Source organism: Pelophylax lessonae (assembly GCF_965119305.1).
Source record: "Pelophylax lessonae genome assembly, chromosome: 1".
NCBI lineage: Eukaryota > Metazoa > Chordata > Amphibia > Anura > Ranidae > Pelophylax > Pelophylax lessonae.
This window is the reverse complement of record NC_138768.1, coordinates 627,928,805-627,943,266: the sequence shown is the minus strand read 5'-3', so window position 1 is coordinate 627,943,266 and position 14,462 is coordinate 627,928,805. Positions and strand designations below refer to the sequence as shown.

Here is a 14,462-nt window from a genome sequence, read left to right as displayed (position 1 = left end):
TCTTTTTAGTAAATGTTCTCTGTAGCTTTTTATCTGGTTAGGTGTGGCTCTCAGTAGCTTGCTATTTGGGTAAGCGTGGCTCTTAGTAGCTTTCTGTTTGGGTAAGTGTGGCTCTCAGTAGCTTTCTGTTTGGGTAAGAGTGGCTCTCCATAGCTTTCTGTTTGGGTAAGAGTGGCTCTCCATAGCTTTCTGTTTGGGTAAGAGTGGCTCTCCATAGCTTTCTGTTTGGGTAAGAGTGGCTCTCCATAGCTTTCTGTTTGGGTAAGAGTGGCTCTCCATAGCTTTCTGTTTGGGTAAGAGTGGCTCTCCATAGCTTTCTGTTTGGGTAAGAGTGGCTCTCCATAGCTTTCGGTTTGGGTAAGAGTGGCTCTCCATAGCTTTCTGTTTGGGTAAGTGTGGCTCTCAGTAGCTTTCTGTTTGGGTAAGCGTGGCTCTCAGTAGCTTTCTATTTGGGTAAGCGTGGCTGTCAGTAGCTTTCTGTTTGGGTAAGCGTGGCTCTCAGTAGCTTTCTGTTTGGGTAAGCGTGGCTCTCAGTAGCTTTCTGTTTGGGTAAGCGTGGCTCTCAGTAGCTTCCTGTTTGGGTAAGCGTGGCTCTCAGTAGCTCTCTGTTTGGGTAAGCGTGGCTCTCAGTAGCTTCCTGTTTGGGTAAGCGTGGCTCTCAGTAGCTTTCTGTTTGGGTAAGCGTGGCTCTCAGTAGCTTTCTGTTTGGGTAAGCGTGGCTCTCAGTAGGTTTCTATTTGGGTAAGCTTGGATCTCCGTAGTTTTCTGTTTGGCTAAGTGTGGATCACAGTAGCTTTCTGTTTTGGTAAGCATGGCCCTCAGTAGCTTTCGGTTTGGGTAAGCATGGATCTTGGTAGCTTTCTGTTTGGGTAAGTGTGGATCTCAGTAGCTTTCTGTTTGGGTAAGTGTGGATCTCAGTAGCTTTCTGTTTGGGTAAGCAATGTTTTTGGTAGCTTTCTGTTTGGGTAAGCGTGGCTCTTGGTAGCTTTCTGTTTGGGTAAGCGTGGCTCTTAGTAGCTTTCTCTTTAGGTAAGCGGGGATCTTAGTAGCTTTCTGTTTGGGTAAGCGGGGATCTCAATAGCTTTCTGTTTAGGTAAGTTTGGATCTCAGTAGCTTTCGGTTTGGGTAAGCGTGGCTCTCAGTAGCTTTCTGTATGAGTAAGTGTGGCTCTCAGTAGCTTTCTGTTTAGGTAAGTTTGGATCTCAGTAGCTTTCGGTTTGGGTAAGCGTGGCTGTCAGCTTTCTATTTGGCGTAAGTGTGGATCTCAGTAGCTTTCTGTTAGGGTAAGCATAGCGCTCAGAAGCTTTCTATTTGCGTAAATGTGGATCACAGTAGCTTGCTGTTAGGATAAAGCTGGCCATAGATGCTTAGCTTTATTTCATTCAGCCTGTTAAACTGAAATACACTAACCAATTTCTTTCAGCCACACAAAAGGAGATGTGAGGAATATTTTCCCTCCCACCCGCCAGGAAATTGTATTAATTGATACGTTTTCCAGCATGTCCCTTCAGCAGAAGTTGCTCAAATGATCAACTTCATGTTTAGTGGGACAACCTCACACTGATCGTAATTTGGCCCCTCGCTGCGGAACTGGCCCAATTTAAAAAAATGTATGGCCAGCTTTAATGGGTCTCTCTGCAGTGTTCGGTTTGGGAAATGGATGTTTTATCTTTGGGCAAATGTGACCATCAGTAGCTTTCTGTTTGGAGAAATATGAGTTTCAGTAGCATTTTATTTGGTTAGGCATAGCAGTGAGTAGCTTTTTGTTTAGGTTAACATGGCTTCCTTTGACTTTCTGTCTGGGTGAAGCCAGCCATAAATGGATCGAAATTTGGACAGTTAAGCATAAGCAGGGACCAGCAAATTTTCATCCATGTATGGGCTAGACATATGCCGGTTTTCGGTAATTCGATATATCGCGGTATTGCATACCCACGGTATTGTTATTGTGGCATTTTTAAAATACAGAGTTTCTCTGTCAAGTCTGCCTGACTTTAGAATTGATACATTTTCAGTGAGCTGGATGACTCATTCACTCAGTAGTTCACTCACTCAATAGAAACAGCTCTGGTAATATGATCCTAGAGCAGTGGTTCTTAACCTGGGTTCGATCGAACCCCAGGGGTTCGGTGGGTCAGTCTCGAGGGTTCGGCACACCCTCCGCTAGTACCACTTCGCTGTCAGGGACTATTTCTCCAGTTACGGGCATGTCCTTCCGCTCCCGCTCCGCGCCGTCATCATGGAAATACATAACATCCAGTGGCGTAGCGTGGGGGGTGCAGGGGGGCCGGCCGCACCGAGCGCAACATCTGGGGGAGGGGGGGCGCATCCGCTCCGCAGTGTCATGTCACTCACTCTGTCATGATAGGCTGGCCGCTGCCGCCCGCTGAGTCTGCTCGCACTCGCAACTCTCTCTGCCCCTGGCTCACTCTCACTGCTGGCTGTGCAGCTCGGCTCCCGGCCGAATCTGATCCAGCCAGAGCCGGCGTCGCCCACTGTGGAGTGGTGGGGGGGGGGGGGTTACAGGCCAGGCGTGCGGTGCGGAGAGGGACTGTCTGGGGGAGGGACTAACCCGTGCAGCGGCCGCGCAGCGCAGCGCGGGAGAGAACCACTAGGCCAGGCAGCCGCAGCAGCAGAAGAAGCCGGCAGGTGAGAGGCCAGAGAGCCAGTGGGGACAGTGGTGCTGCAGCCTGCAGGAGGAAAACCTAGCCTGTGATCGGGAGTCGGGACACAAGTGAAAAAAAAGGTAGGACTGGAGTAGTACTGGCTGTACTAGTCTAGTGACTGACTGTCTGACTGACTGTGTGAGAACACTGAGAAGACTATGTAAAGGGGATCTATTTTATAGGGAACCTGGCCTGCTGTAAGGGGGGAGATCTAAATGGGGGGCGGGACCTCACCTCACCCTGGCCTGCTGTAAGGGGGATCTATTTGGGGGACATGATCCCCCATATAGATCCCCCCTTACAGTAGACCAGGGTGAGGTGAGGTCCCCCATATAGATTCCCCCCTATAGCAGGCCAGGGTGAGGTTAGGTCACTCTGGGGTCCCCCATATAGATCCCCCTACAGCAGGCCAGGGTCCGGACCTCACCTCACCCTGTCCTGCTGTAAGGAGGGAGATCTATATGGGGACGGGACCTCACCTCACCCTGGCCTGCTGTAAGGGGGGAGATCTATATGGGGGACGGGACCTCACCTCACCCTGGCCTGCTGTAAGGGGGGATCTATATGGGGGACCTGGGATCTATATGGGGGACCTCACCCTTGCCTGCTGTTAGGGGGGATCTATATGGGGTCCCCCATATAGATCCCCCTCACCCTGGCCTAATGTAAAGGGGGTGATCTATATGGGGGACAGGACCTCACCTCACCCTGGCCTGCTGTAATGGGGGATGCTGGACATAAAAACAAAGAAAAGGAACAGACTTTGTTGCGAAAATGACATGAGAGTGGCACTTGCCAAGATAAAGCCGCGCATTTCTGAACTGGTCTCTGAAAGACAACAGCAGAAGTCACAATAATTTGCAGTAAATATTCATTATTATGTTTTTGTTTTTGTGTGAAAATCATGTTTTAATGGTTTTGTTCTTTGTTCTTAATGGTTTTGTTCATTTTGTGCACCTATGTATAAATATATACCTAAAATAATATATACCTATGTTTTGAATTTGAAAAAAATCATATTTTATTTTTACAATTAAGAAGGGTTCGGTGAATGCGCATATGAAACTGATGGGGTTCAGTACCTCCAACAAGGTTAAGAACCACTGTCCTAGAGTGAGAGACTTGGCTCCTCCCTGTAACCAATCAGACGGCTCCCACTCAGCACACACCCACATGCTTTTTCCAGGGCTCAGACACAGAAACACTGCCTAATACAAGCAAGTTTCTGCAGATAGAATTAGATAGATATTATATATATATATAGATAGATAGAGATATACATACATACATACATACATACATACATGGGCATAGCAGCATATCATATATATATATATATATATATATATATATATACACACACGCATAGCAGCCCACATTACATTATTATTTAGCCATCAAGCCGTGTCTGGCCTACCTGGTGATGACTGGTCCTGGCGCTCTGATCCGATGGCCTGGTCTTTAAAGGGGCAAATCCTTGCGGTCCAGAAGTGGTTAAACCTGCAGGAGGAGCGGTGTTTTTATCTATTAATGACTTTACTATTGCTTTAGGCCTGGTTCACATGTATGCGGGTTGGTGGTTCACATGTATGTGGGTTGGGGCACCACATTTGCACAGGCATAGCAGCCCATTGATTTGAATGGGCTTGAGCTGCTATGCCTGCGTTTTCGGCTGAAAAAAGGTGCATGCAGAATTTAAAAAAATGCAGTGGCCATGAAATCCATCCTTCTTTTGCACCATGCGACTTACCTGCCGTTGCTGCACACGCAAACTGTGTTTCTCTTACGTCCTCCGACAGTCGCCGCCCACTTCATATTCATCACCAATGGGGTTATGTCCTTTATTCCGTAGGAGTAGCTAGGCAATAGAATATGTTAGTACAAAGACTTTTAACATATCCCACCCCCAGGGGGTGGTCCCCTCAGTACATAACCCTCCACTTCCTGTATCCAACTCAGTTTCATTTGTCTAGCTGTCAGGAGTAGCTGGAAGTTTCTGTGCTGGGGCACCTTGTCTCAGCTCTCTTTCCTTTCTTTGGATTTTATTTGAGTTTTTTTCTCTCTTTCTTGTTAGCTGTTATTTTACCAGCGTTAGTTAGTTCTTCTGACGAAGAGGATCATGCGGGCTGCGTCTCGGGCTGACCCCCCTGGTAGCAGGCTGTGGGTCAGTGGCTTCTCAGCCCGCCATCGAGCGTTCAGTCAGGTATCGCTCCTGAGTTATCTGAACGACCCATCCCTGTTCCGTGCAGGGATGCTAGGTGAGGTGGCTACCTCACTGGACGCTGTGCGGTTTCTCAACCCACCTTCTGATGCGTCCTGGACGCGACTCTCCCTGCCTCATGTGCGGCGGTTTGTTCGCCTGTGCGGGTCCCCCACGCCATGTGAGAGGTAAGTGCATTTATGTGGGGACCTGTCTGTCTGGGGGGTGTCAGTCTGGGACTGTGTACCTTGCCCTGTGTTCACACTATTACGTTTTCCCTATCTCTCACATTGCAAGCTGTGGGCTGCAGGAGGGGGGGCTGGCTGCACTCTGTGTCAGTTTTCTGTTTGTGTGAACGGCTGTGTGCTGTGGGGCTTGAGGTTCTCATGCTTGGGGCACATTACAGCGCCGCTGCGGCGGTTTACCATGTTCCTTTTTTGGGCAGATGGTGTGTTTTACTTCTCCCTCATGGGGTGTGGGAGCGGCAGTTTCGGCGCCAAACGGCGCCATTTTGACTGCGATCGCTCCGGCCGCATGTTTTACATGCATGGCGGCCATTTTCTTGTAGCCTCCATAGGCTTTCATAGAGCGCCCTGTATGCCAGCATTTCCTTTCCTTCAGGAGCACCGCAGGCAGCAGCAGCAGCACCGATCTCTCCAGGTTCATTTCTTTTTATTCCCTGTATCCTGCCTTGGTATACTTGTCCCTGTGGGGGTCCCTTGTGTGGGATGCTTAGTGTGAGTGGGCTACGATCGCAGCGCTCTCTTAAAGGGGCGGTCACCCATTTATTTTTGCTGCTACAAGGGCATGGATTTTCAGGAATGCTAGTTTCCTGCCAATTTAGGGGGAAGCCAGGGGACTGCGGTTTCCCCCCCCCCGGGGGGGGATTTGGCTGCGATTGTGGCTAGCCTTGCGACTCAGGTGCAAATGCTGGTGGTTGCTCAATCCTCTAAAAGGCCCAGAGTTTTCAATTTCCTCTGTTTCAAGAGGGTGGTGGTACTGGGGCTGCTGGGGCAGAGATCTCCTTATCGGGGTCTCGTTCCTCCCGGGACCTTATAGGGTCAGTAATGGAGGCTGAGGTAGAGGGGGTTGATAATTCTCCCCCTGGCTCGTCTGAAGAGCTTGCGCTCATGGATGAATTGGTTGCTTCTATCAAGCAAACTCTGCGTTTGGCGGAGGAAACATGTCCTCCTGCTGCCTTGGCGGCTTATGGGACGCAGAAAAGGCGCATATCATCGCAGATGTTTCCATGCAATGATGATTTTCAGCGCGCTGTGAAAGAACGATGGCGTAATATACGCAAACCTTTTGCTGTACCAAGTAGGTTTAAGCTGCGCTATCTTTTTACGCCCGCTACTGATGGGCGTTGGTGTGTCCCACCTCCGGTGGACCAGGCGTTAGCAGTTTTGAACAAGTCCACTGCGATTCCTGCTGCAGACACCCCGGTGTTCCGGGATGCCACGGACAAGAGGATGGAGTCCTTTGCCCGTCGTACCTATTCTATTATGGATTCTGTGTTGAAAGCTTTATTGCTTCACTTATGGCGGCCCAGGCGGTCGCGAACTGGACGCAGGTGCTTAGGCGTGTCCTGGTGGCTGATTCTGCCCCCCAGGCGACTTTGGATATGGTGGATCAAATCCACCAGGGTGTCATGTATTTGTGTGATGCGGACCTGGATATGGTTCCGTTGGCTGCACGTGTACACAGTGTGGCGGTGTTATCTCGCCGCCTGGTTTGGTTGAAGTGTTGGTCTGTGGATCAATCTTCACGTAAGACCTTGGCCAATCTGCCGTTTGATGGTTCTCGCCTTTTTGGCGAATCCCTGGATGCCCTAATTAAAGGAGTCATGGGGGGTAAGAGCACGCTCTTACCTCAATCCCACTAGACTAAGACGGCTCCTGGAAAACAGAATGATTTCTTTCGGCCCCCTCAGGGGTCCTTTCGTGCCTTTCGGTCACATTTTGGGACAAGCCGTCCAAGGGTCAAGGCTCCCGCAAGAAGCCGTGGGCAGGTAGGCAAAAGTCCGGCCATTCCGGTTCTGCGGCCCACAACAGTGCGGCCTGAAGGGGCGCCCTCACCCACTTCACAGGAAATCGTTCGATCTGGCCACTAGATCGAGTTTCTCTCTCGGCTGGAGAGCAGATTTTTTCCCTCAAGTCTTCTGTTATCCCCGGAGCGTTTGCGGGACCTGCATCTAGTGGTGCAGGACCTGAGGGCTCAGGGAGTGGTGGTCCCGGTGTCTCATCGGGACAGATTTCGGGGGTTCTATTCCAATCTGCTCACCGTGCCCAGGAAGGAGGGCAAGGTGCGTCCGATTCTGGACTTGAAGGCGCTGAACCGCCTTGTGCGGGTGCGCAAGTTCCGCATGGAATCCCTGCGGTCGGTGGTGGCTGCCCTGGTTCCGGGGGAGTTCATGGCTTCCATCGACTTGCAAGATGTGTATCTTCACATCCCGATTTTCGAGGGTCACCAGAGGTACCTTCGATTCGCCATAGCGGAAGATCATTACCGATTTGTGGCGTTGCCTTTTGGTCTCGCCTCTGCTCCAAGGGTGTTCACCAAAGTGCTGGCACCAGTTCTGGCTTTGTTGAGGGCCCAGGGCATTTCGGTTCTGGGGTATCTGGAGGGTGAAAATTTGGCAGGCGGATTATCTGAGCCGTCGAACCCTGGACCAGGGAGAATGGTCCCTTCACCCGGCTGTCTTCCAGATGTTGTGCGCGAGGTGGGGTCTTCCGGAGGTAGACCTGTTCGCGTCTCGTCTGAACTACAAAGTACCACGGTTCGTGGCAAGGAGTGCGATCCTCGGGCAGACGCGTCGGACGCGTTGGTTGCCCCGTGGCATCAGTACCAACTGATGTATGCGTTCCCGCCGATTCAATTGCTGTCCAGGTTCCTTTGCGGAACCGACCACGGTGATTCTTGTGGCACCGGACTGGCCTCGCCGGTCCTGGGACGCAGACCTCGTAAATCTGGCAATCGACGCCCCGTGGCGTCTGCCTCTTCGAGAAGATCTTCTGTCGCAAGGACCGATCTTCCATCCTGCTTTACAGTCGCTGGCCTTGACGGCCTGGCTGTTGACACCGAGGTCCTGAAGAACAGGGGTCTTTCCCCTGAGTTCTTTAACACCTTAATAAATGCGAGGAAGTCTTCCTCGGGGAAGGTTTATTACCGTACTTGGAAGGCGTATTTTGCCTGGTGCGTATCCAGGGGTTTCTCTCCTGACACTTATCGGTGTCTAGGGTGTTGCCCTTCCTTCAGACGGGTGTTGACCAGCGTCTGGCGCTGGCCACGATCAAGGGTCAGGTGTCTGCTTTGGCCGTTCTTTTTCGACGGCCTGTGGCATCTGATTCTTTGGTTAGCACTTTTGTGCGGGGGGTACGTCATCTGATCCCTCCTAGGAGGGACCCTCTTACCCCTTGGGACTTGAATCTAGTTCTATCAGTATTGCAGCGTGCTCCTTTTGAAAGGTTCAGGGAGATCTCGCTGTCTTTGTTATCCAAGAAGGTCGCCTTTTTGGTGGCTATCACCTCAACTCGTCGAGTGTCGGGGCTGGCAGCCTTGTCCTACAAGTCTCCGTGTCTGGTTGTGCATTTGGACAAGGTGGTCTTGCGACCTAACCCTTCTTTTCTTCCAAAATGGGTTTCGGACTTTCATCTCAATGTGGACTTTGTCAAACCTTCGCTTTGCGCGAAGCCGAAGCATCCGACGGAGGTGTTGCTTCACTCCTTGGATGTTGTCCGGGCGATTAGAGTCTTTTTCACATCGACTGAGTCTTCTCGCAAGTCGGATGCCTTGTTTGTCCTTCCGGGAGGTCCTCGGAAGGGCATGGCGGCGTCGGCTTCTACAATCGCCAAATGGATCAGACGGACCATTGATCAGGCCTATGCTTTGAGGGGGAAAGTTCCCCCTGTACCTGTGAAGGCGCACTCTACCGGATCTCTGAGTACGTCTTGGGCCTGTCGTCATGGGGCCTCTGTGGCCCAGGTGTGTGAGGCGGCGACTTGGTCGACCGTTCACACTTTCACGATATTCTACAGAGTAGATGTTCAGGCATCGGCTGATGCTTCCTTTGGCCGCAAGGTTCTTAGTGCGGCAGTTTCCTAGAGCCCTTGTTACGGGTTCTTTGGCTTTTTGGGATTTTTGTTTTTTCCCTGGGTTTTCTTGCTCCTGTTGAGCGAGTGTTTTGTTCTTATGCCCAACTGGTTTCCTTCCTTTGGTAAGGTTCCTTTCTCTGATGGGGAGACGGCGTTGCCTTGGGCGCGGCTGTGTTCTTCCCACCCCTCATGTTTACACTGCTTTGGGACATCCCCATTGGTGATGAATATGAAGTGGGCGGCGACTGTCGGAGGACGTAAGAGAAAACGGAATTTTTGTAAAATCTTACCTGTAAAATTCCTTTCTCTGAGTCCTCCGACAGTCGCCGCCCCCGCCCCTCTTTTGGGGTTTTGTTGTACTCTCTACTGCTATTCCACTGAAACTGAGTTGGATACAGGAAGTGGAGGGTTATGTACTGAGGGGACCACCCCCTGGGGGTGGGATATGTTAAAAGTCTTTGTACTAACATATTCTATTGCCTAGCTACTCCTACGGAATAAAGGACATAACCCCATTGGTGATGAATATGAAGTGGGCGGCGACTGTCGGAGGACTCAGAGAAAGGAATTTTACAGGTAAGATTTTACAAAAATTCCGTTTTTTAAATGCCGTGCCCACGTATACAAAAAACGCAGAAAGCTTGCCAGAGCAGGAACTGCAGGTTAGTCGCATGGTGCAAAAACAGGATGGATTTCAAGGCCACTGAATTTAAAAAAAATGCTGCATGCACCTTTTTTCTGCAGAAAATGAGGGCATAGCAGCCCGTTCAAATCAATGGGCTGCTATGCCTGTGCAAATGTGGGCCGCCAACCCGCATACATGTGAACCAGGCCTAAAGCAATAGTAAAGTAATTTATAAATAACACCTCCTTCAGGTTTAACCACTTCTTGACCACAAGGAATTGCCCTCTTAATGACCAGTCCATCAGATCTGAGCCGAGCGCCAGGACCAGTTATCACCAGTTAGGCCAGACACTGCTTGATGACCTATTTTAGGCCTGGTTCACAGAGTCTGTACTGACTGACTATATAATAATGTGCATAAGTGAACCAAAGCCCCTAAATTCAGCAATGAAATTCAAGTGAGGTAGAAATTTAATAATTGAATACCGTGATAATATCGTATACCGTGGCAAAACCTTAATCAATTAATCGCAGCATGAAAATCTGATACCGTCACAAGCCTAGTATGGGCAAGGTGGTTGTAAAGAAGTTGATCCACCAATCTACTTCTATACAATAACCCTGTCGGATTCTCCTCGCTTAATCACAGCCTGCAGCGCTGATCAGTGTATTCTGACAACAGGGAAGTCTTCCTACTCTCAGAATACAATAGCTCAGTGAGGAGGATTCCCCCATCCACATCGAGTCTGTGGATGGGGGAATCGGGTCACTTTTTGTTGTTCAACCTGCTGGCCGAATGAAAAAACAAATCCATCTATGGGCTACCTAAGTGTAATCATCAGTAGCACTGATGTAGAGCCTTGATAAGACGCTATTCAGTTCAGAGATTTTCATTGCTTAATCTTGTCTCGTGTTGGTGCATGTAAATAATATATTGAATCTTATACATACTGGCAGGTGTATTGTGCATTGATAACTTTGACATCATGGGGGATGGAGTCAAGGACCTGCTAATTGGTCGGGATGATGGGACAGTGGAGATTTATGGCTTGGACAGTGCAAACGAGCCTGTTCTTCACTTTGATCATGTAAGTTAGTCATTTTCCTTATAATCTGTTAAAATAACATATTTGTATTTTTCCCATTGAACAGATATTGTATAAGCATTTAGAGTAGAAGAGCTCCAGGCATTTGCATTACCATTTTTGGGGTTGCTGTCACTGTTCAGATGAGGGGTATTTCTAAGGAATGGTACTAATGAACAGGGACTAAATAGTCATACACAGAGAGATACTGTAGTCCATTTTTATGTTGTTGCAGCACACTGAAATGCTGATGATTTCCTCCTGAAGTACTTGTTCTGATTAATCTTTTCTGAATTGTTCGAGAGACATCAGGAACAAGCATAAAAACAAATCATTTTATTATTTCAAATAAAGTGTATACATCCATTATTAAAGTGTAAATTGGCATTACTTCAAGAATCTAATGCCCCATACACACGTGCAGATTATTTCTGCAGACTTACCAAAACCATATAATATGAGGTCAAACCTAAACACTTTCAATTTGTATGCAATCCGGCAGGCCCTTGCACTACATAGAAAAGGTAAATCTGCAGACAAAAGTCTGCAGATAATCTGCACGTGTGTACGGGGCATAAGATGTCAAAAATAGAAGACCTGAAGAGATCTGAAGAAAAGTGTGATTTCGAGTCTCTGAATGTTTATTCTGATGATAGTTCTTCTTTCATAGTTGAATGTATAACAAAAAGTGCAGCGCTATCAAATCTGGATTATGAAGATGATATTGAGGAGAGCAGTCCACAGGTGCAAATTATGGTGAAGCATGCACAAGATATAAACATTCAGTGCTCTTCAATGTGCTGGTAATCCTCCACCCAGTCTCATTAGCCTCTCACCTCACACTTAGCCCCTGTGTTACCAGACGGGCTAGTAAGACATAAACTTTCTCCAAGGATATCACCAATATAGATCAGATCAGTATTACAGTGTGTGTAATACGATCTGCTCATCCCATGCACTTGTATAGTGCTTTACAAGGTAATTTTATGATTTTATGCTATGTTCAATAAAGTAATTTATTGCGGTAATGCACTATGTCCGGACCTTTGTTTTCCTATGGACCTGTGACCCGCTTTATGGATCTGTGATCTGTTACCTGTGAGACTTATTTTCTGATGAAGAGGAATACTGATTTGATCTATATTGGTGATATCCTTGGAGAAAGTTTATGTCTTACTAGCCCGTCTGGTGACACAGGGGCTAAGTGTGAGGTGAGAGGCTAATGAGACTGGGTGGAGAATTACCAGCACATTGAAGAGCACTGAATGTTTATATCTTGTGCACGCTTCACCATAATTTGCACCAGTGGACTGCTCTCCTCGATATCATCTTCATAATCCATAATTGATAGCGCTGCACATTTTGTTATATATTTGTTATTGGAACTTTTGGTTTATTGATCCTTTAGTGCATAGCAGCTTTCTATTATTTTATACAGTTGCGCTGAATTTTTTATTTATTGATAGGTGAATGTAGCCAGAACATCAGTCTGAAGAGGTGGACAAGTTTTTCCTGCCAGATGCACAAGCTTTTTGCATATATTGCAGCTTATCAGTGCTTAGATGCAGTGGCTTTAATATGTTACTAAACCCACAACCGTAAAAGGGGTTAATCCCCTGCATTGTGTAAAAAGGCTGTTTGAACCTGTCTTCTGATCTTCGCCTTCTTCCACAGTCCCCAATCCATCTGATAGTACAGAGCCTTGGGGGCACTCTGTACATGCTCAGTTTGCTGTGTATTCTTAGAATTTTTTTTTTTTTTTACTTGGGAGGGTGCATGTGATCAGCACAGGGCCAATCAATACTGTCCAGTCAGAGGGTTAGGGGTCCTGCAGCATCATAGGAGAGTCAGAGGAGAATGAAAACTCCTCCTTCAAGCTTTACCAGTGCTTGCCTGGACACTGATAGAAGTCAAAAGACTGCTATAGACTGGTGATGAGAAAATATACTTACCAGTTTTTTATTTTACTAATATATATGAGAGAGCTATATATCTATATATAATATAGAGCTATATATAGATAGATATGCTTTGTTTTTTGTTTTTTTCATGTCTGAGGTTTAGGCTACATTCACACCTGAGCGTAGTGTTTTCGCACGGTTTTTTTACCGCGATTTTACCGCGATTTTTACCGCGATTTACAGGCTTTTTTTGTGCAGGCGTTTTTAGATTGAATAGAAACCAATGGAAAACGCCTGTAATCTGCCCAAAAAGAAGCTCATGTACTTTTTTGAGCGTTGGGCGTTTTGCTTACAGCGTCAAAACGCTCAGATGTGAACAGGGGCCATTGAAATGAATAGGATTTGTCTTGTTGGGCGTTTTGAGAGCTGATCCTAGAGCAGAAAAACTCCCCAAAAACGCCCCAAAACGCCTACATGTGAACGGAGCCTTACAACCACTTTAAGATAAACAAATAATCAAAGAGAAGCATTGTTTCAATCATATATTCACCATCACATGTATTTTTTAAGTATTGATTTTTTTTTTTTTTTTTTTTTTTTATGTAGAAAAAAATCATTGCTTTTGTTCATGGTATTAGCAAGCTCCTCAACCAAGGAACTGGCCAGAAGTCTACAGGCTTTTTTAGGCTGTTATTGTTGTAGTAATAGTCCAAAATAAATGCCATTTGCTAATGGGTATAAAACTAGAGTCTTTTTACCTTTGCTCATGGTTCTGCTTAAAATATGCTTAATTAATAAATTGGTATAGGTTATGTGAAAATGAGTTCCATTGTATTACTGTTCCTCTCCTTTTTTCTCTTCTTTTTTTTTTTTTTTTAGGCCTTGACAGAAAGTATAACGTCCATCCAGGGAGGCTGTGTTGGGAAGGAAGGCTATGATGAAATTGTTCTGTCCACTTATTCTGGTCAGTTAAGCAGTAGTGGAAAATTATATCTGTTAAATTTTATTTTGTCATTAATTTTGAAGGAATTCTATGGATCTTAGTATCATAATGTGGAACGTGACGTGTTTTCTATCAACCCACGTGTTGTAGACCCGTATTATTTTGAGTAGTGTTTCCTGCTGCATGGCCTGCACAGGACTGTCACAATTTTTTCATGAATTCCAGTTCCACTGGTGGGAAGGTGCCTGCTGGGTAATGAAGATCAAGAACAAGAGCATCCCCAAGAGCAAGACTAGTAGGATGGACAGGTTTTCATTACTAGGCAGGGCTGGAGAGGGCTTGTACACATTAGCTTTGCTGTCTGAATGAGGGACCTGCGTTTAGGTTGATTATTCAGAGAGCATTTGACAGGCAGTGAGGGGGTGCTGTATCGCCTCCTCACTGCCTGCTCCAAACCCTTGCCCCAACCCCTTGCCCCAACCTTCAAACATCTTCAACCCTGCTCCAGAAAACCACAACCACGCACGTTGCTTGCAGTTGCGTGGCACTTGAACAGGTCAGGTTTGGTGGGTGGTATGAACACCGAAAGTGACGGGGTATAATTCCTGCTATAGCCATGAAGCAAAGCATTGTGGCTGACACATGTGTACACCCATGGCCGTAGCCGCTGCAGATAAAGGGGGTAGCAGTTGGGGGGGGGGGGGGTAAAAGTGCAGCTCAACCACTGGGTTTTACTGCCCAACCGCTAGTGTGAATGAGCCCTAAAACTCAGTCAGTGTGACAGGAAGGCAGGCAGATGAGGGGACAAAACTGAAACTACTACTTTAAATACAACTATTTTGAGGCTGACATTATGTAATTGGCTCGCTATTAACTACATTTCTCACTAGGACTAACAGACTGTAAATAACAGATATACAGCCCAAGTAAACAGTACACTGGTCCTGT

General features: G+C 47.3%; 1 protein-coding gene across 1 annotated transcript in view; it reads left to right on the top strand.

Moving 5' to 3' along the window:
* The window catches only part of BBS7 (Bardet-Biedl syndrome 7), a 71,389-nt gene that overhangs the window by 27,932 nt on the left and 28,995 nt on the right, over positions 1–14,462 (top strand). The window contains exons 10-11 of the mRNA XM_082244195.1: positions 10,543–10,673; positions 13,451–13,535. Of these exons, the coding sequence (XP_082100321.1) occupies positions 10,543–10,673; positions 13,451–13,535 (216 nt within the window). The remainder of the gene's footprint in view (positions 1–10,542; positions 10,674–13,450; positions 13,536–14,462) is intronic.